Source organism: Pseudochaenichthys georgianus, unplaced genomic scaffold (assembly GCF_902827115.2).
Source record: "Pseudochaenichthys georgianus unplaced genomic scaffold, fPseGeo1.2 scaffold_1962_arrow_ctg1, whole genome shotgun sequence".
NCBI classification, from domain to species: Eukaryota; Metazoa; Chordata; class Actinopteri; order Perciformes; family Channichthyidae; genus Pseudochaenichthys; species Pseudochaenichthys georgianus.
Window position 1 is genome coordinate 1291 of NW_027262682.1, and position 23510 is coordinate 24800.

Below are 23510 nucleotides of genomic sequence, written 5' to 3' on the forward strand. Positions count from 1 at the left end.
CTTTCAAGCAACTGGATGACATTTTTTGTCTTTGTTTCATTGGTAATTTCTCTATATGGATATGTTTTTGTTGGAATGAAAAAGTAAGGGGAACACGATATATCTTTTAAATGCCGCTTGTGTGTCAGCATTTTTCACTGATGCTGCTATTGAGAATACTCTAGAAAGGTTGAAGTGTTGTCATTGATTCTTTTTCTGAACAGTTTATTTTCATTTCAATATATCTTTCATGGCCTGCCTTTTTTTTATTATTGTCCAGCAATATTTACTGAAATGATAGACAACAAAAAAGGTAGAGGAGATAATAAGCTTTGAAATATGGCAAAGTGAGGAAGGCCGGTAGGAACAGGCAGTTAACAAATTGTTAATAGGTACATTTGTGTTTTAAACACTAAGACACCCCTTAAAGGGTGTGTATGCGAGTCTCTCTCTGTATTTGTGTTAAACCTCATGTCTTCAGTAAATTGAGGAAAGATATATTTTACTACTGGAGGTTTGAGGTGGTACCAATGTATGTTTCCTTGGAAATGAATAATCAGTTAAATGTTGTTTCGCACTCTTCTTGAGGAAACAGGCCTGACTCCTAAAGATTTACAGTAAAAGGCCTAAGTCATTAACACCTTATGCCTTAAAGAAAGCATGAACATGTGGTACCATTCAGTTTGTCAGTTTTAAAACACTTATATGTCTTAAAAAAGGCCTAATGTACAATTCTCGCTTCTTTGAACACAACATTCTGACTACTATATCATTTTACTTCCTAGAAGTGACAAACACACCTATCAATGCCAACAGTAACCCGGATTGTAAAGTTGGCTGGCTTGTTTTATGGCTCACAGTCACAATCAAAGCTGTGTGTGGAAGGCCTCTGTTGAGTCTTCATCTGTGTTAGGTTTAAAGGTCAAGGCAACAGGAAGTGGCTAAGTGGCTTATGAAGGGGCGGGCACAGACGTGGCCAGGCTCCATGACTACATGACACATGGCTCTGGGCGCACCATGCCTAATGAAACACATCCAACATTGGGTGATTATTACTAGGGACCGCTGTGACTGAAAGTGTCTGAGTGTGCATTTGTGTGTTCATGAGTGAGTAAAGAGCATGTGTTCAAGTGTGTGTATCCACATAGAGACTGTTGCAAATTACCTAGTGAGTGAGCGGCCGTTGTTTTGGAGCTGAAGAATCGTCCCAGGCCCAAGTCTCCAAGTTTCACTACTCCTGTAGCTGTGATGAACACATTGGCTGGCTTGATATCTGAAGAGGAAAGAGTCATTCAATGTAGATAAAAAGAGCTTTCATACCTTATTTTTCATGACAGAACAGTTGAGGGGCAACAATGGCTACAGTAAAGCAATATCATCATTCAGAAAATAAAGTGCAAGTTAATATTTAGATTTACTGGAAAAATATATTATTGAAAATATATCAATGTGGACGTAACCCGACCATTTCTGTAACTTTTTCCTGAAATCATGTTAATGTGACATGCATCAGCCTTTGAAATGTACTGCTCCAATATAATTGTAAGCGGCTTTTGAATAGGCGGCCTCTGTTAAGTGGTCATTAAAGCCCAGAACTCAGGGTTCATTAGTGTCCATGTGCCCTAATCAGAGTCAGCCAACGGAAGTACACCACCTGTAGGGGTGTGTGTGTGTGTGTGTGTGTGTGTGTGTGTGTGTGTGTGTGTGTGTGTGTGTGTGTGTGTGTGTGTGTGCGCACATGCATCCAGGACTTGATTCGACAGCATATGGACCCATAAACACTGTTCTATGGTCTGTGTTGTTTAACACCTACACTTAAGCCTCCTGTCATATGCAACTAGGTTGATCAAACTGAAAATGCACTCACTTCATGTTTAGTTTTTAACCAACTTCATTTTTAAACTAGTATGTATCTTCCATTAGTACTATAAAACCTTTTCAAAACTTAAATTGTGGCACAAGTTATAAAGATTATACGATCTAGTATCTTGTACTTTTAATGAACAATAAGCCAATATCCTCATTTAATGAATATGTGTGTGTGTGTGTGTGTGTGTGTGTGTGTGTGTGTGTGTGTGTGTGTGTGTGTGTGTGTGTGTGTGTGTGTGTGTGTGTGTGTGTGTGTGTGTGTGTGTGTGTGTGTGTGTGTGTGTGTGTGTGTGTGTGTGTGTGTGTGTGTGTGTGTGTGTGTGTGTGTGTGTGTGTGTGTGTGTGTGTGTGTGTGTGTGTGTGTGTGTGTGTGTGTGTGTGTGTGTGTGTGTGTGTGTACAGTCTGTGCGTATGTATTTGCATCAGCGCTACCTCTGTGCATGACTCTCCGGGAGTGCATGTGTTCGAGCGCACTGCAGAGCTGGACGAAGTACTTCCACACCGTTCTCTCTGGGATAAGCCTCCTCTGCTTCTTAAAGTGCTGTAGAGTAAACACAAACAGACCAAATCAGAAAATCAAAAAGCAACACTAGCGTACCTCAAAGAAGGAACAGCGCAAATATTTTAACAGGAGTGGGAAAATGTATTGTGTGGCATGGAATACCAAAATGGTAGAACATGGTGGATGTCTGTGTGTGTTTGTATATCATGCATCCCCAGCCAGTCCCCAGATCTGACTCCACTGCTAATGGAACCCAGACCCCTCTCCTCCAGCCGGTCCCCTCCTAACCGAGCATTGGCAAATTTTCTCTATGGCCTTCAATGGAAAGCACATGCATTCTCAGAACAGAGAGGAAATGTGTGGTACCTTCCAAAACTCCCCCATCTGGCACACAGCTCTTGTTTTAGGTACAGCTTTCAATGGCACAGTGGTCACAGTTGTTTTTGGTTTATTTATTTAATTTGGGAAGTTGTGTTGTATCAAGAGTTTCGTCCATCCCCAGAGAAGCCACGATGGTGACAGAGTCGACATAAAACAACTTAGGCCTCGTGCATTTTTGATTGACAGTGGCTATAATCAGCGAGTAAGTCTTCCTCAAACAGCAGTAGGTAAGACTAGGTTTGATGAGTCCTGCCCTTAAATTAGAAATGAATAATTGTGCACAATCTTTAGGGAATCTTACCAAGAAAAACGTTTATTAAGAGCAACAGTACATAAGCTAACCCTAAGTAACAAGATAAATAAGACCTGACTGACATTTTTCCTTCACGATAAACTTAAACCACATTGTAATTCGATTTTTTAAATCTAATTATGTTATATTTATAATGTAACATACTGCAAAATGATGATTACCTAGACAGGACACTTACATTAGCAATGGGAACTGTGTCACAAACTTGCTCTTACCACAACTACTGAAAGACATTGAGATAATTGCTAAGCAACACTGCAAAATGCAACTTCAAACATGATAATCGAACGGAATCAAAACTTGTGACAGTGTCTTCCTGCGTCACCATGTTTCCTGTTGTTCTGTTCCAACCAATGCTGTGCCTCCTCAGGGTGTTCTCTTAATGAGGCTACAATATGTAAACACTACATTAGGTAAGTATATAGTAGGAACAAGGTATATCCATTATAGAAATAGAATAACCGTCACCAGTGTGGTCAGGGGTCATGGGGGTGAAAAGACAGAAATGTTTGAATTACTGGTGCATAGACTTGGAAAAACAACGTGAAAGAGATGAGCGAAAAGAAAGACAGAAAGGGAGACAGGAGAAAGTGAAGCTATAGACTGAAGTACGATAAAGAATGTAGGTAATAGGTGAGGGTAAGAGATACAGAACATGAAAGAAGGTATGAGAAAAAGAGAGGGATGGAGGAAGATAAAGGGAGAGGGAGGGAGGGATAGACCTTGGCCTACATCCAAACAAAGCCTCAGTGAGAAGCCATTCTTCCCTTGCCCTCCAATTTCCATATCAGAGGACCGTTTGATGTCAATGGGGAAGCCCACCAACACCACCCTCCTCCTCCTCCTCCTCCTCTTCTCCGTGCCTTTAACAGCAAACACTGCACATGCAATATTCTGTAAGTGCATGCAAATCAAGGACCATTTGATTTCATTTGAATTCTGAGATGGTCCGAGAGAGAGAGTTATAGAGATTGAGGGAGGGAGAAAAAAAAAAGGGAGGAGAGAGCGGTGTGGAGGATGGAAAATCAAAAAGAATAAAAAATGTTAAATTCATGCATGGGGGGGGGGGGGGGGGGGGTCTGTTTTACATATGGCACACTGTTCGAATGTGTTTACTTTACATTACAGCCTGGGGGGGGGGGGGGGGGGGGCTTATACGTGGCACACACCTCTGGACTGCCACGGTAACATTGGAAAAGCAAATCATTTAGAACTGGGAAGGAGACAAATGGTGAGGAGGAGAGGAGTGTACTTGTGTTTACGACTGTATGCTGTCATCAGCTATAAGGTGACACAGCCTGAATGCTAAGCTAAGATAGCAGTGACGCTAACTGGTCTGTCTGTTAAGTCCATCACTTAACATGTGGGTGAGTTTCTTTTTCTTAGGTTGTGTCTGCACATTTTTATGTCCGTACTGTATGTATGTAGTGATTTGTGTGTGTGTGTGTGTGTGTGTGTGTGTGTGTGTGTGTGTGTGTGTGTGTGTGTGTGTGTGTGTGTGTGTGTGTGTGTGTGTGTGTGTGTGTGTGTGTGTGTGTGTGTGTGTGTGTGTGTGTGTGTGTGTGTGTGTGTGTGTGTGTGTGTGTGTGTGTGTGTGTGTGTGTGTGTGTGTGTGTGTGTGTGTGTGTGTGTGTGTGTGTGTGTGTGTGTGTGTGTGTGTGTGTGTGTGTGTGTGTGTGTGTGTGTGTGTGTGTGTGTGTGTGTGTGTGTGTGTGTGTGTGTGTGTTGGATATACCGGATATGTGTTAGTGTGTGTGTGCTGAGCCTGCCATGTTCACTCTCTTGTACCACTAATCCTCGCCTCTCCTAATTTGCTGTGCTGAACTGCGCGGATGTGGAGCTGCTGAGTATGACTGCAAACAGCTTGTCGAGCTATGCCGATACAACACTGCGGCATCATTTATGCATGGGAGAAGACCAGGCTTTTTATATGCACACCACTAATTTGCAGGTTCTTAGAATAACTGGGGGTCTGGTCTAACTCAAAGCCGAATAACAGGACGAGCATGGGTTGTAATCGCAACCCATTTTTGAACAAGGCTTTTCTTTCTGCTCCAATTCTTACAACAAATTCTCTCCACAAAACGCCTTGCTGGTATGGGTTAAAGATACGGTCAACTTTACACATTCACGTGGATCAAAGCTGCAATTTCTATAATTTAATCACACAGAAATGTGCTTATATCTCAACTTAATATTGACTTAACTGGTTGAAACCGTAGAAATATTACATCTATTTTCTCACGAAGATAATAAAGCTGGACAGACTTCTTTAGTGTGGCAACATAGTAATGTACAGGAGGGGGAACAAACTATTAAAACCCAAATTCCTTCATTACAATATTACCACAGATTACAGCTTGCATGAAAAGATCTCACCTCAAGATTTAATATATAAAACATTTAAGGAAAATGTGAGATGCCACATAAGCTGAGCATTTTCCCCATACCCCCTACAAACAACACATGCTGGATCTTTATGAGCATTAACCATTGCTTGATTCTTAACAACTTCCCTTTGACAGTCTGCTGGGATTAAAGGAGGTTGCGGGAAGCATTATATTAGTTGGTTTTTGGTTTCAGCATTGAATGGATGAGTCAGATTGACTCAGTGTCCAGGTAATACAAATCCTGTAAAAACCACAAACCACTGACCGACTGCGAGCATTCCTTCATTTGTTAAAAGGCCACGTCAGCAGTTTGCTGCCTCCTCGCCAGCATTCCTTTTGACACCAAATGTGTGATATGAGGTTGGACTGGGTCTTTTGTGAAATATTATATATACTGGAACTTTCTTACTTGATCTTTGGTAAATCTGATAAACCAAGACAGTTTATTGTGTTTCCTTTAAGGCTTACATGAAGTTTTTCATGATCACATCAACAAAATTCTGCCTCACCTCCAGAAGTGTGGGTAAGAGTGTTTGATAGTGGGTTTCTCACTGTAGAGGTTAGGGTTGTGATTCCTTACCTTGATCATCCGCGAGAGGTCCCCTGCATCCGCCAGCTCCAGGACTATGTTCAGCTCATTGTCTTCAATAAAAGACGCATGGTACTTTATCACATTGGGGTGGTTCAATTGCTGTGGGATAAAAAAAAGGAGACATTTTGATGACACTTGTCTCATTAAGGGCTTCCATGGTCACACCATCTGATCAGTCAGTTTTTGAAGAAGCTACAGACAGTTGCATCCTATTGCTAACTTGTCAAACAATTGATTTCAAAACAACCCCATCAGCTGATAAACAAGGTTCATGTTAGGAGTTTTGGAATCCACTGTACTTTCATCACCAATTAAATCAAAACCAAAATTCCATATTAGGTAAGTGTGGACATAATGAGACGGTTTTGTCCTTCAGTGTGACAAAGCTGGATGGGATGTCACAACAATCCCTCTGTCTGTGATGACAACAACCCATGTGTGAAACACAGACACGCACACACACACACACACACGTCTGACAGGCTGACATGGCTGGCAGTCAGAAAAACAAGCATCCCAGGCTCATCTCTGGCTGAGATTCCTTCCTGTTGGTTGGTCAATAAGGCAAGAACAGCATTCCCTGTAGTAAACAAAAAGTCTCTATCCATCCAGAGCAAGAAGAAAAAAGGGGAGGGAGGGAGGGAGGGAGGGAGGGAGAAAGGCGCAATGAAGGGTAAGAAACAAATGACACAGTGACACAGACAAGCAAAAGAATGATGGAGACAGGGCAGGGTGAAGAGGTAGGGAAAGAGAACAAAAGGTGAGTTAGGAAAAAAGGAGCAGCAGAGGGATAAGATGAGCAGAGTTAGAGAAGGGGGGGGAAGGAAAAGGGAGAGATAGTGATATGTGGAAAGCAGGAGACGTGGAGCTGTGTGGCATGGCAATGTAGTGTGGGGGGGGTGTGGGGGCGTGATGAGAGCAGACGGAGCAGTGTGACACGCGTCCTCCACTCGGCTCTGCTTTCTCTGCTGTGATTAAAGAAATGTTCATGCTCCGGATGATGCCGAGGAGGAGAGCGCAGTACAGTACACTACGCAACACTACACTCTCCACTCCGGCTCTGCATCCTTCCACAATCCCCTTCCCCATTCGCTCTCTCTTCCCCTTCCTCATATCTCCATCTGTCCTTCTCCCTCTCCCTGTCCTCTCTTGCCAGATGTATTTTTGGCTCAGAGTGGCAGTTGTGCACGGCTCCACACTGTAGCACAGGCAAGGTGTGTTGACAAGTGTCCCCCCCCCTCTAACACCCCCAACAGCCCCCCCATCCCACGCCTCTCCCACTACTTGAACCTCAGGCACAGGATACAGAGAAATAAAGAGACGTGTTCACATGCAGATGTTTATGTAAATGATGGATGCAATACAACAATCATTCATTGGGATATCACATTGCATGATTATGTAATTACACAAGCTGGCTGAGACCCACCAGCGTGTGTAATTACTTAATCATGCACAACTCTAAGTGATATATTTGGTGAGCTGGTGATGCGTTTCAAAGAACGACTAGATACTGACTAATGCAATCGGATGGTATAAAATGACCCGTGATGAAACGTTGGGTAACAGTGTCTTTACAAACGGAATGACATGCTAATAGGTAAGCCGCAGGTAGAACAATTATCAATGATATTAAGGATACATTTTTTGTTATATCCTTCAGCAATGAAATATGATACAGATTTCAATGTCCATCACCAGCACAAACACGATATTGATTTTTTTCAATTCACTGAACAAGAAAACTAGAAGATGTGCAATGTTGGGTTGTTTATCAATTACAAGATAAAGTAAATATGTGCTAAACTTATACAAAATAAATGTAAAGGCTCACAGGAAAACCCAAAGATTAAAGTGAATTTATAGTGTGCGATCGGGTTGAATTAAGCTAGTTGCTGCCAATTCTCTGTCTCGTCAGTAAACCTCTGGTATAATCTAATCAGATGCAGACAAGCATGCACACACACACACACACACACACACACACACACACACACACACACACGCACCATTTTACAGAAACACAAAGCACAGAGTAGCAAACACACAGACATCATTACAGCTTCTCACTGCTGATTAGGGCAGATCATTAGTCTCCAGAATATAATCCAGGCTTGATAGTAACCCACAAGCGAGAGGAATTTACAGCTGTGGGATTTCAGGAATGGTGAAACTCGACGATTGGCAGGGAGCGGGCTATTTCAGCAACACAACATTCCTATCAGCGAGGATTTAGACAAAAGGGCAGAGTGAGAAGTGAGATTCTCAAGTTGAAATCATCATGTCAGAACGGGAACATACAGATGAATGAGCAGACACAAACACAGACGGACAGACAAACAAACAAATAGGCAGCAGACTGTTGAGAGGCCATGAGTATGTGTGTGTGTGTGTGTGTGTGTGTGTGTGTGTGTGTGTGTGTGTGTGTGTGTGTGTGTGTGTGTGTGTGTGTGTGTGTGTGTGTGTGTGTGTGTGTGTGTGTGTGTGTGTGTGTGTGTGTGTGTGTGTGTGTGTGTCATTCCAGTCGGTCCATGCCAGTGTGCCTCTCATTATTCTGATTTGGCTGTATCTCCTGTTGGCCTGTCTAGCGGGGGATAAGGCAGAAGGACTGTCTCTCTCTCACACTCAGCCCTTTATTATCAGGCTGGCTGGGCAGCGCAGGGCATAACTCCCATGTTCACTAGCAATCAGCTTACAGGATGAAAAGAAGGGAACAAAAAGCTCTGGGGGGGGGGGGGGGGGAGCAGGGAGAGGGAAATCAGGAGGGATGGATGGATAGACATAGAAACTGGGTGAAAAGATCAAGGAGTGAGCAGAATGGAAACAACACATAAAAAGAGTACGGAGGACGAGGATCCGTGTAATTAGAGAGAAATAAATGCATAAAGGAAAACTTAGTTGGCAAAGTATGACATTTAACCCCGCCCTGACCCCTGTTAGGTGGTCAGGGATACAGAGCGCTGTCTGCTGTCGTCAAGCCAATGATCTGCTACTCAGATTACAGCTCTCCACAGGGTCTCCACTGCAGCTCAGTATCGTTGTCTTTGATTGGCAAAAAGAGCCCCGGGACCTTCACTGATGTGTTTGAGTGGTACAAACTAATTGGTTTTGTTTTATTCCACTAATGTGTATGTGTGGTGGTGTGTATGCACACAAACTGCCTGTAGTGCACGGGCGTGCGCACAAAGGCTTCCTATATGGTGGGAAACGCTGCGAGGAACGCACACACAATCAATCAATCCACAAACACGGACGGCTCTGACACACATCTCGGATCTTGCAGACAGGGGTAGATATCGAAGCTGTCATTAGTTTGTTCATTAGTATTTGAGAGCATCCCAGCTGACACATGTTTAAGGTGGTTTGATAAATGAGAGCCCCACTTAATGGGAAGGGGAAAAAAGTAAAGCAAAAATCAGAAAAGGGAGGAGGTAAAATATCAAGAGACACATGTGGGAGACTGCTAAATGTCCATGCTGATGCACTGTTGCCCGGCTCTAAACATTACAAAAAGATCAAAAACAATAGTTTTGGCATTTAAAAAAAGAGTCAATGTGAGCCTGGAGGGATGTTTCACTGATGCTCCCCGGCACACACAAAAGCTTAGAGACATGTGGAGACAGTAATACACATGTACTGTACACTCACACACTCATTCACATTATCTCGTGTGCAAAATACACAAATACTCAAACACCCCTCTGCATTCATAACCATGCAAGGAAGCACGCACACACACATCAACACACAAATCCAAGCCGTCTGGTGCAGATCAATTGTTTTCCTGTGGTGGAAGGTCTCAGCTGAGGCACCTTAAGAGAACAGAACGCAGCGCATGACGCCGTCTGCCTTCTCTCTGGTTCTTTACCTTAAGGAGATCTATCTCTTTGATGCAATCTTGCCGAGCTTTGGCATCCATCAAGTCGAATATCTATCAAGAGATCAAAAGGGGAGAGAGGGAGAAAGAGAGAGAGGACAGAGAGGGGTGTTATGACATATTCAAGTAATGCTAAGATGGAGAGATGTAAAAAATAAAACAGGGGGGGGAAATACTAAACCGAAAAACATGGTTGCTGTTATCTAGAGGGTGGCGTTGGAGTGACTACAGGTATTTCAAATTTCAAATCTGAGTAACACACACATATGCCTGTGTAAGGTGTGTGTGAGAATATGTGTATACATGCTCAACCAGAACAGCATATCCTCATGTGGGTGTGTAATGTATGAGTGTATAAGTCAGTGAATAATACTGAATGTATGTGCATGTCTGCAATATATTTTGTGTGTGTGTGTGTGTGTGTGTGTGTGTGTGTGTGTGTGTGTGTGTGTGTGTGTGTGTGTGTGTGTGTGTGTGTGTGTGTGTGTGTGTGTGTGTGTGTGTGTGTGTGTGTGTGTGTGTGTGTGTGTGTGTGTGTGTGTGTGTGTGTGTGTGTGTGTGTGTGTGTGTGTGCTGTGTGTGTGTGTGTGTGTGTGTGTGTGTGTGTGTGTGTGTGTGTGTGTGTGTGTGTGTGTGTGTGTGTGTGTGTGTGTGTGTGTGTGTGTGTGTGTGTGTGTGTGTGTGTGTGTGTGTGTGTGTGTGTGTGTGTGTGTGTGTGTGTGTGTGTGTGTGTGTGTGTGTGTGTGTGTGTGTGTGTGTGTGCAACACGTTCTCACTTCCATCCCGTCACATATTGACGGACGGTCACGGCCCCTCCCCGTCACTCTATTACGTACAGGGTACCCCTTGGAAGTCAGGCTTCTACGGGCAGGGCGTCCCATAGACCTTCATTGCGGACAGCGGACCCCTTGACCGTCAGGCTTCTACGGGCAGTGCGTCCCATAGACCTTCATAGACCACGTGATCAACAACAATGGCCGACCTTCGTGTTATTCTCGGTGGAAAATGCCTATTTTAAGGTTCATTTGGCCATTAAAATGCGTTTTGATGTCATTTTATGCGAGTAATATGAGTTTTTATTTCTGATTATTTGTGCAGTACATGTACATGATGTTTAGTTTGCTAGTTATGACGAAGATTACTTCATGAATGTGTACACATTCATGGTTGCTAACGTTTTTTTGGTGGAAATGTGTTTTTTCACAGCAAAGTCACCCTCTGTACTTGGACTTATTGGGAGAATCTAAAGGCAAAAACATCCCAAATATTCATTTAGGTCTTTATTTTAGACCTTTAGTGTTGCCGTCTGTGAGGAAAATACATGGGGCTCAGAGCCTCAGGACACTGAAATCTGTATTTTTTAAATCTTTTTTCCCTTCCAATTTGTTATTCTTTTCAAAATAACACACTGTTATTTACTCACCAATAACACACAATTATCATTGCTTTTATTTATTGGTTTAATTCCATAATCTCGGGCTTTTTTGGCGTCCGTCAGGAACTGAAATTCAAAATAAAAATAACCGGAAACAGACAGGCATTTCGAGCAATTACCCAAGATCCTCAGCTATGGTTTAAGCTCGCTGATTGGATGTGTTAGCCGCAATGCATGCTGTGATTTGGTGTTTATGCAATCCGTAAAACATTTTAAAAGAATTAAATAATACTTAATTCCGAGTGCTCTTGCTTTGAAAGTCATCCCATAACGGCATTGTAATACACGGTTCGGCTGCATTACATATTACAGATCTGCTGTAGTTCTTTATTTAGAGAGCCCTGATGAGAAGACCTTTGGAAAAACTGAAGAAATGCCGCCGAAACTGAATACTTGACGTGGATCATAAATATATCAACAATTAAACAACATCTTCAATTTCTCTTCACACAATACGTCTCCTTGCAGTATCAACACTAATTCGGCTGACTTTTACATTTGATCTAATTCATAGACGGGTTATATTTACACCATAACGGTGCACAGCTGATATAAGAAACTTTGGGGGTATCTATCTACAGATAAATATTAAGCCTGACAAAGTACTTAATGTCTAATATATTGCTTTCCTGCAATGTTAACTATGTTGAAGCACTTATTTTAACTGATATTATACATATGGATTATACTCTTATGTATGTAGATAGAATAAGAAATGTGCAGAATATGACAGTTTAATGGTGGAGGTACACACATATTGATAGATGTCTTGTTGAGGAACCTGTGACTACACCGTAGTTGTGTATATGATATGTCAATAAACCTTTGAAAATCTTGAAAGGGATGTGCAAAATAGCCATAATATAGAGTCTTTAATTAACTATTCGTAGAGAATAACGAGTAATGACTATACTTTATTACTCGTTTCCATTCATGTCAATTGCAGATACATGTTTAGTCTTCTCAAGCACCAACTATCAAATATCTCTCCTGATTGTTGGCACTTGACAATCACCTTACCTGAATTTTAATCAGGTGTAACTAAAGTCTGATTTAAGGGTTGTTTATATTTCACATCATTAATCAGAATCTGCAAAGTAACTCAAATAAGTGTAGTGGAGTAAAAATACCAGGTTAACCTCTGAATTGTAGTGGAGTAGAATTACAAAGTAACAATGAGCTGTCATGTGGGTATATATTAATGCTGCGCATTATGGACACAAGTGATTTCCACCCATTTATTAATTATATGTTTTACATTTGATAACACCAATATGTTTAATACTGGCAACTTCTAATTGTGGGAAAAACGAAAACGTTCAGGAGAGACGTCCCATAGAATATTTTGCGAAACACAATAGTGTAGTGTGTAGTTCTGGGGGGGCGTTCGATTCCAGTTTTGGATAGTCTGGCGTGGTTTCGTTCCATTTCAAACAGCTGTTTGACGCTCGGCGTAACCTTGGCGCACTGCCACTCCAACATCCAATCCCAGACCTTGAAGAGTAATCACGGGGACTGTAGTCCTAAACGATAGCTGGGGATTATGGGTAGTGTAGTGTCTTCGGCCATCCTAAACTAAAAAATGTTGACAATCGCAATGATGCTCGAAATGTCCCTTATAGGCTTATGTCTGTTTCCGGTTATTTTTATTTTGAAATTCAGTTCCTGACGGACGCCAAAAAAGCCCGAGATTATGGAATTAAACCAATAAATAAAAGCAATGATAATTGTGTGTTATTGGTGAGTAAATAACAGTGTTATTTTGAAAAGAATAACAAATTGGAAGGAAAAAAAGATTTAAAAAATACAGATTTCAGTGTCCTGAGGCTCTGAGCCCCATGTATTTTAGTCCGACGGCAACACTAAAGGTCTAAAATAAAGACCTAAATGAATATTTGGGATGTTTTTGCCTTTAGATTCTCCCAATAAGTCCAAGTACAGAGGGTGACTTTGCTGTGAAAAAACACATTTCCACCAAAAAAACGTTAGCAACCATGAATGTGTACACATTCATGAAGTAATCTTCGTCATAACTAGCAAACTAAACATCATGTACATGTACTGCACAAATAATCAGAAATAAAAACTCATTACTCGCATAAAATGATATCAAAATGCATTTTAATGGCCAAATGAACCTTAAAATAGGCATTTTCCACCGAGAATAACACGAAGGTCGGCCATTGTTGTTGATCACGTGGTCTATGAGACGCCCTGCCCGTAGAAGCCTGACGGTCAAGGGGTCCGCTGTCCGCAATGAAGGTCTATGGGACGCCCTGCCCGTAGAAGCCTGACTTCCAAGGGGTACCCTGTACGTAATAGAGTGACGGGGAGGGGCCCTGACCGTCCGTCAATATGTGACGGGATGGAAGTGAGAACGTGTGTGTGTGTGTGTGTGTGTGGTGTGTGTGTGTGTGTGTGTGTGTGTGGTGTGTGTGTGTGTGTGTGTGTGTGTGTGTGTGTGTGTGTGTGTGTGTGTGTGTGTGTGTGTGTGTGTGTGTGTGTGTGTGGTGTGTGTGTGTGTGTGTGTGTGTGTGTGTGTGTGTGTGTGTGTGTGTGTGTGTGTGTGTGTGTGTGTGTGTGTGTGTGTACAATCTTCAAGACAGCTGAGTCACATTATTAAGGTAGATTAGCCATCAGTCATGTTGCACTTAAAAGAACAATGGAATTTAGCAATTGTTTCATGAATAAAAGAACAGAATCTGCTTCTCTGTTCTTGTCTTTTTCAGCTTACTGACATGCAATTTATTTTTCAGAGTGTGTGTTTGTGTGTGAAGTTTGTGTGTGTGTGGATTCATGACTTTTTCTTAAGTCGAATATATACTGCATGCAGGTGAGTGAGGTATGAAAGTGTGAGTATATTTGGCTGTCTGTTTGTGTTAGTGACAGACTGGCAACTTGTCTCGGGTTAACTCTTCATGAGGACATACAGAAAAAGCAAGAGTGAAGAATAGTTCAACATCTCTCTGGCTGAATATTTTGGCTACACCCGGTATCCAAAGTGATGTGTTTGACTGTGTCTCACCTGGACTTTTTTCAGGGCGACTGACGTGTTGTCTAACAGGTACCTCGCCCGCCACACCTCGCTGAACTGGCCACGTCCAATCTTCTTCTCGATCTGGAAGTTTGCCAGTGAGTTATGCCCCATGTCTGGTTGTAATGGTTTCTGAATAATAAAAAATAAAAACATTTTTAGAATTTGTGCACCTACTAGCTTTTTCACACAGCATATGCGCACACATATTACAAGGGGAAAAAGGATTAACGGACATTTTGCAAAAGTATTTATCTGCCAACCAAGTGCAACCATCTCCACATTACTGAATGAGGAAATGTTGGTGAGGCCCCAGATTCTGTAAATTGTTTTGCTGAGAGGCTGCTCTAGGCTGCTGATGATGATTTGACTGGCATTAGGCTGATGTGAAGCTGAGAGTCCTTGTAAAATATGCACACCGCTGAACCATATTAGCTAATTTAAGCACATAGATGGAAGAAAGTTCATTTTTCAAAAAGTAGTTTACATACAGTAGATCATCGTGATCTATGACAGCATCATGCAGGACCTGGCAGAATGTCTTGGAAGTCACTGACATGTTGGCACCAGACATTTACTTCTGATTACTAGTTACAGTTTTTTTTCCATACTTTTATATTTTGATTGATTATTTTCCAATGTACTTGCTAGGCAGATAAATGAATCGCCACTGGTGGCATGGGTTCTCCTTAGTAGCTTAAAATGACCTCTCTTAAGATAAATTGAAAAAACTATTTCTCTAGAGGGACGTACAACATTTCACACATATTTGGCCATCTAATCATTACACTAACTTGGTTTTTAAGGTCACAGGAATCCAGAGTCCTCTCCCTTCTTTTGTCTGTCAACTTGTATTACTGACATTAGGGCCACAGACTAAAGGACTTCTCACAACATGATTTGTTGTCCAGGCGGAGACACTCACCTTCTACTATAAATAAATAGAAAAAACATTAAAAAATAAACCAGAATGAGCCCCCAAGATATGATGTGTGAAAAAAAGCACATAGCAGCCTGTGTGACCTTTCCAGGCTTTTGGTAAACGTGTACAAGGCTTCAGCGGCAGCCAACAGAAGGTGACAGATATCAGAATGCCACATGTCACCAGCACTTCTGCCAGTGTTGCCGTGGGAGCAGCTCAGGGGCAAGCTACTCGGGACAGAGGTGTACAAACAAAGTGGGAAGAAGGTCAAAAATTAATTTCCCAAGCACTAAAACACATAAGAAGGGAGTGCCATGTTACTCAAGGTAACTTGCGTCTTGTAATTTTGAGTTATATATATATATATATATATATATATATATATATATATATATATATATATATATAAGGAAGACAATGAATCCCAAGGAAAAAAACAGCAACTAAAAATCAATCTAAAATACTGAAAAAGGAAACTTGTTCACCCGTTAGTTCGGCGGCAACCAATTATTATTTTTACTTTTGACCAATCTGATTTTCTTTAAAACAATTTTCTTTCAAATTTCATATGGTCCAGTACAAATACAAAACATTCATTTCATATTTGAAACAGCCATCCACTGATTATTTCAGCATTAGTGATAAGATAATAGTGCTGTATAATGTATAAGGCAATGTTAAATGCTGCCATCACTCATTTAAATGTATGCAGACAAAACCAACCCAAAGACTGAACATTTCTTGCAAAGATTAACCAATGGATATATTTACAAATACAAAAAAAGACACATTGACAGTGAAGGGAAGAACGAATACTAACACAATTGCTCATAAAAAGGTATGAGGCTGGGTGGTGGGGGTTGTTTTGGCAACCAATTTAAGCATTTCATTGTTTTTTCAAAGTTGAAAGTTGACAGCCAAAGGAAGACGAGCGAGCCAATTAGATGCCCAGTCCAATTAACACTTAACACCGTCGAGGTGTGTGTGCATTTTTCAGCATGACACCGCCATCACCGAGCTGTCTGAGAGTCACTGTGACAGAGAGCATGAGACACTGCTTCACAAACCTTAGTGCAACATCACTTCAGCTGGAAAAAAAGAAAATGATCTGCTAATAGCGACCACTGAATGTTTTAACAATAGTAACATATTGTTCACTTTGGACTTAAAGTAAACACACATAGAAGAGAGGTATAATACTTAAATAAGTACAGGGTAGGACACATTGAAAGTGTGACCATATTGTGCAGTGACTTGTCAAAATGGTGACAGAAGCATTTGTGCAAGGATGCAGGATGGACAGATCGAGGTATATACATTCAGAGACAGAGAAAGAGAGAGACAGAGAAAAAGGGAGAGAGTGAGATGGGGGGGCAAAGAGGACGAGAGGGCATTGCTTTCATTCGCTGCGTGGTAGCTTGACAAATGTTAGCATGAGCCTCTAAAGCGCTGTGACAACCGCCTGCTGAGAGCACAGTCTTGCTAATGTGTCCTGGCATGCCAGCCCCCTAATCACACATTTACATATGCAATGACCTACATTTGCATGTCAGATCGCACACTGTCCGGCATGATTAACAGTGGGCACCTCCCCGTGTGGAGTCGCCCTGGGTGGCAGCAGAGGCCGTGCGAGGGCAGAAGAGAGGGCTGGAGGGAGGGCGGCTTTTTTGGCAGCCAAGGGGCCGGGCTGCCAGGCAGGATTATGTCAGCCAGCGGCCCCGGCATTAGACACTTCATTAGAGCTAATCTGTTTAGCAGTGGGCAGTGTATGTAAACTTCACAGGCCATTTGCGGCACCTCTTCGCCCCCTGGCCTGGCCTTCAAAGGGCAGCCAGGCCGAAGCTGAGTGACAGGCCGTCTCATCTGCCGCACACGGGTGTCACACAATCAGGAGCTCCCAGCTGAAACACAAGGCCCGACAAACACACACACACTTACACACAAGGAAGGAAGTCACAGAGGAATGACCCTGAATGACACAGGGGTCAGTGTCTGAACAAAACTGGAGGGGGGGGGGGGGGGGGGGGGGGTTATAGACTGCTGCTTCTCAATGTGATTGTTTGTGTGTATGTTAAATATAATGGTGGGATCTGAAGATGGAGGGTGGCCTAGTAGACCTTTCCTCCTTGTTTATGTGAAGGAGTTAAGTATGGCACATATTCTGTCAAGGATACATGGGCTCCCATTCTTATAAAATGGGTGAACATTATTCAAAAAGTCTGAAACCCAAGCAACAAAACTATCTGAATCCACTTTTTTAAACTTGCAAGACATATCTCTTATTATTACCTTACAATGTTGAAGCACAAATAGAATGCAGCTCCTTTAACACTGGCCAAAGTTGAATTTGGCCAGTGTTAAAGGAGTTAACTTGAGATCGCAAGTCAAATGTTAGAAATAATTAAACTTACTCCAGACCTTGACTATAAATGAATGCAGAAACATTCATCAGTTTGAGGCTGATTGATTACTACTGTCTCATTCTGTTCTGAGCGTGATGCTGCAGACTTTCTTCATGTTTTGCTTGACTCGCATTTCTGGGGTGTGCTTACTCTTTTCACTCGCATCTTTCTGGTTTTGTGATGGGGACAAGCTGCAGGGGATGGAGATAAGTGGCAGGCGCGCAAGGCATTATGGGTAACGTCTGTGAGGGACAGCGTGTCTTGGGTATAAAGGTGACACACAACCGCCATGGGCAACTCACTAGCAGGGGGATTGAAAGAGAGAAAAGAAGGGAGAAAGAGAGGAGGAGAGAGAAACAGGGGGAGAGCAGACAGACAGCCCATCGGAGGAAGTGTGATTCGGGCGGCCCAATAATGACACCATTGCCAAACACAACTGACAAGCCACATGGAGAGTGGAAGAGGGAATGCGGAAGACAGGGAGAGGGAGAGAGAGTGAGAGGGGGGAAAGACAAGCAGCAGAGGGGCGAGGGTGTGATGTGACAGCCAAGCATGTGCCAACGGCTGCCACAGAAAGGCCAGCGGCGGCAGAGAGGTGCTGGCTGTCTCCCAGAGAGAGGGAGAGGAACCGGGGGCACATCCACGCAGAGCCGGCTACATTTAAAAATGCATCTCTCCATTTTAACATAATAAACCCCGCATTTTGCCACACTCTAAATCAATAGAGAGAGCTGCACATTTCAGCGTGGATGGGGTCAATTAGATTAGATTAAGAAATAGAAATTGGAGGTAAGGAGAGGAGATAAGAATGAGGGTCCTAGGCCGTGGTTCATGGTCAGAGAAATAATCCCACCAGAGCCCGCTGAGATCACTGATTCAAAATCTGAATAAGCTGTTCACCCAATACAGGTGGTGATGTGTTTATGTTATTAGCAGAAGTAGTGGCCAACAATCAGTGCAGTAAAACATATCAATTAACAATTATAACGCACAATAAATAAACATGTTCTGCTTGTGCTTGGATGAAGAAAAGGGGATTTTCAGTCTATTGGGTTATTTCCTCTTTTGCATGCTTTTCAGGATGGACTATGATTTCCATGAAAGTGACAGATGACTGTGGATGTATTCTCCAAGACAGGGAGGGATACAAGGAGCAGCGGAGGCAGCAACTGGCAGGCAGCGAGGCCTCCCGCCCCACCAGCCACCTGCCCCCCCTCTTGAGCACGGCATCCATGCAATATTCATCCTCAGCCAACCGGCAGGATTCACCCCAAAGGTGCATATCGCTCTTCTTCTCCTCTCAATCTGATCCACAACCGCACCGCCTTGTCTCAGCACGTTCAGACAGATCCGTGTCTGTCAAACTCTGCAGTGACGATCAAAATATGATCTGAGGGGGGCCTCCTCTCCAACCCTCCCACTCACTCAAAGAGCAAATGCGCCATTAAAAATGCACATCTTACCAGCTCCTCTCGTTTACCTAATGCATATGCATCATACCTCCGGGACCAAGAGAAGTGATATTGCAAGCGATACAGAATATCCTTCATCACATATACAATTCAGATTTCTTCAGGAGGAGGCTGGTGATTTTTTTCCCCCCCCTGTGCTGCCGAGCAGACTGAACCTTGGGAAAGTGTGAAACAGATGCAGGACTTGTTGAAAGACACCCATCTGGATGCTGCTTAGACTGCCATCTCCATACTCTGACTGACTCTCCCACTAAATGTGAAATCAGTTCTGACTTCTTCTGTGAGAGTGAAAGAAAACATGACGCAACGCAGAAAGTTCAGGGTGCTTTCAAGAACCTAAGCAAAAAAAAGTGGGCTTGGAATTAACACTGATGTAAACCGCTAGAAATAGACTGAAAAACGGAGGGAGAAATCATTAAGCCTGAACAATAACACACAATCAACTGCTGGGAGATCAGTGGAAGATCTAGTGTCTGTATGCGTGGGGGGTGTTGCCTAAGTGAAATTAATCATTAGAGCTTTTATCTTTTGTGCGCAACCCAATTATCTTTAATTTTGCAATTACAAATCTCAGAATATAAATGAACCCTCTTGGCAATTCCAGTGTTAATGTTGCAGTGCCCTTGCATACACAAGAAGAACAACAACTGAGAGCAAAGGCCTATTTTTAGTGTTGTTTCTTCCTCCAAAGTAAAATCCACATTTACTCTGGGGCATATGGATGATCCTCTTTGTTTAAAGTCTATTCAATAGTTATGGAGGCAAAGACATCCTTCTGGAAAGAAATCAATGGACCTGATGTTGGAGGGCGGTATTAAAATCCAACAATGACCAGATCTGCATTGAACCGAGAGGCATACAGGGAGGCCCTGATCGATCTCTCCACACACACACACACACACACACACACACACACACACACACACACACACACACACACACACACACACACACACACACACACACACACACACACACACACAACACACACACACACACACACACACACACACACACACACACACACACACACACACACACACACACACACACACACACACACACACACACACACACACACACACACACACACACACACACACACACACACACACACACACACACACACACACACACACACACACACACACACACACACACACACACACACACACACACACACACACACACACACACACACACACACACACACACACACACACACACACACACACACACACACACACACAGAAAGGCACAACTTGATTGACGCAAGGAAAAAAAGGTTAAAACTGAATATTTACAGTTCCACATAAGATTCCATGGACGAGTGGGTTTTCTAATAGAAGAGTATCAAATGCTTCCCCTTTGTAATTCCACAATCATTATAAAATAAATCATTTACTGATGTATAATAATAATATATATTATCATGCGTGTCATTTTCAAAAGATATATTGAATATGTGTCAGATAAAATGGCCTGATTGTGTGGTTTTGTCTATTCAAATGATTTAGACTTCCAACATCAAGAGCCTTCATCACATTAATGCAACAATCCCGTAAAAGAAACCTGGCATAATGATACACACTATGATTGAGAGGTTATGATTGAATACATTACAATTTATCAAATAATGTAAGCTAGACTATTTATTGAGATATTTATATTTAATTTTTTTTTAAACTGTCAGAGAATAGGAGGTCACACAATCGTAGGCGTACATTTAAAAGTGGACTCTTTTAGGCAATCAGAGCAGTGGGATTTGCATCCATGTATCCCCTTCCCTGTAACATCCAACAGACAAACACAACACATCTAAGCCACTAACCTTGCATATAAACTACTAGTTATAAATAAATCAAGTACCACAAAACATCATATTGCAATACTTAAGTGTATTGGTTTTCTCTTCACTATTAAAAAGGTATGACAACATATTTGTTTAATTCAGCTGCATTTCCTTATCTCACCTTACAATCCTAGCTAGCAGTTTGGCTTGTGTGTGTCTGTGTGTGGAGTTTACCTGGGGCTGAAAGACTGGCACGGCAGCTTGCTGTCCTTGTGGCAGTGTGTCCATATCCATGGTGTTAGGAGGCTGATCCTTTACACCTCTGGGAACAACAAACACACAATACACTTTCTAGTTAGCCGGCTTTGAATATGAAACTAAACACTCTACAGCCATTGTCCTTAAATATAAAAAATACCAAAGTACTACCGTAACAAAGTGTTCCCTGTTTCACTATTGAGAGCCGGTTACAGCCAGAGTGTCTAGTTTCAGCAGAACTGGATCTCACGTCATGCCGGTGGATTTGACACTCTTTGTCTGGGCCCCTCTCAAGTTGCAGCAGGCAGCTATACTAATCTGAACAAAGCCGAGATAATGACACTGTACTTCCTTGGAAATCGTTCATGAACCTTTCATGGGAGTTACTGGTTATTCCAGCATGTATGCCGTTGCACTTCATTTTCCGTTTTCTGAGAAAATATAGGTCACAGCGAGGTGAGTGTGTTACGGGTGTACGGCATGGTGCTGTATAATTGCATGTCCTGGCATGTAGCCTAGAAGCAAACTAATTGCATAAGATTCTCCACCACCGGTTGCTTGGCTTATTATTGCACACTTACAACTATCAGTGCCAGAATATAAAATGTTACCTGGTTTAATAATTTACACAAATCTCATAAAGTATGATGCAAAACTTATATTCACACGTGCAATTAGCTTCTATATTATTCCAGAGACTCCAGTTAACTCATGCATGTGGGATGATTTTGACAGATGCTCTAGAATCACTTCCCATGCACACTGTATGCACATAGTACGGTTACATAGACGAACAATTACCACCAATTTACACATTATATATTGAATGCATAATAGCAAACATGTGTTATCCCCACGGAAATTCATATCTTAGGAGTGCTGTTTGCATTTAAGCAACATACACATACATGTAAGCTATGGAAGTGTGTGCACACATATTGTCTGGGATGTTGTGCTGTTCACATGTGGGCATACAATGCACATGCTGGGTCAAAGTATTAACGAGCAGAATGTATCGACAGAGGCAGAAAAAAAAAGCCTGGACTTAGCATAATCAGTAGTATGACTATAGCATATAGGAATATCTACCCATGCTGATTCTAGTGTAGGCTTTTATGATTCTGCTAATATCTATTGTGTCTTATTTACATGGCTGCTCCACGTGCATGCCAATACCCACATTCATTTCCACACAAAAGCTAAATGGGACACAACACTCTCCAGTGGAACATTTGCATGTTTTTCCACTAGAGTGAAGGCCGTCTGTCTGCGGATCTGTCAGTCAGTCATTTGTGTTTTACTAAGTGTCTCCCGTCTCTGTCGCCTCAAACCTCCCCGGCCAATTAAAAGTCCCCTGGTACAATGGAGAGGAGAATGGCAGCGAGGAGCCGTCTCTCCCCTGATGTTGCAGTCCCATGCACTAAAGGTTAATAATGCTAATTAGATATCTGCAATATATATATGCATATATATATATATATAAATAAAAGCATGTTGAGGGTCTTTAATATGTGCGTGTAAGAAAGCATGTGTATGTGTGCGCTTGAGCATGCAAGAATTTAGCAGATAGTGTGGTTGTTTATTTTGGATTAGCTCAGCTTTTCTTTCCGGGGCTCGCTGGCCTTCATGTGAGCTTTGAAGCTGGTGGAAAGAACTGTTTGCACAACACTATTTCTCCTGGGAGTGCATTGACTATATTGGGAATATTGTTTATTCGGAAATTAACATTAAAAGCTTGTTTCCGACAAGTTTAAATCAATTTGAATGTAAAAAAGGGTAACAAATAAGGATTTTTAGCTGGAGGCAAAAAGGCAAACTAGAAAACAGGTTTAATATCTGAACAAGAACCTTTTGGTTCTTATTATTTTACTTAATAAACCAACTAAAGGAAAATAATCTTTTAAAAGCCAACTATTGCCATGGCTTGTGTAAAGGTCTAACTCTGGTAAGGCTGCCCTAATGTACCAATGACATCAGATAAGTGTTTTTTCCATATTAATGCATTATTTTGAAATTAAAATACAAATAAATAGGGAAACATAAATGTTTTTATAAAGCCTATACAGAGAATTGTCCCAATTTGAAGGCGAGAGTGTGTACCGTGTTAGGAATCAAATTAATCTTCAAAATCACTTTTACTTGTTGTTCCTATACTGAAATTTGATTTCCCTACACAAATAAACGATTCCAGTCACACAAAATAATCTGCGCTAATCTACTCAATTCACAAAATCACTGCAACGTTTTAAACACATTGACATGAATGAGTCTACTCATTTTGGTTAGAAGTTA

General features: G+C 42.0%; 1 protein-coding gene across 1 annotated transcript; it reads right to left on the reverse strand.

Annotated features, from left to right (window-relative positions):
* Nucleotides 1–1034: 1034 nt before the first annotated feature.
* Nucleotides 1035–21284, reverse strand: LOC117441756 (serine/threonine-protein kinase Nek7-like). The gene is made up of 6 exons (XM_034077770.1): nt 21195–21284; nt 14364–14504; nt 9895–9957; nt 6015–6125; nt 2281–2389; nt 1035–1252 (listed from the first exon to the last, which is right to left on the reverse strand). The coding sequence occupies exons 1-6, from the start codon at nt 21252–21254 to the stop codon at nt 1035–1037; spliced, it is 702 nt and encodes a 233-aa protein (XP_033933661.1). The 5' UTR covers nt 21255–21284.
* Nucleotides 21285–23510: the final 2226 nt, after the last annotated feature.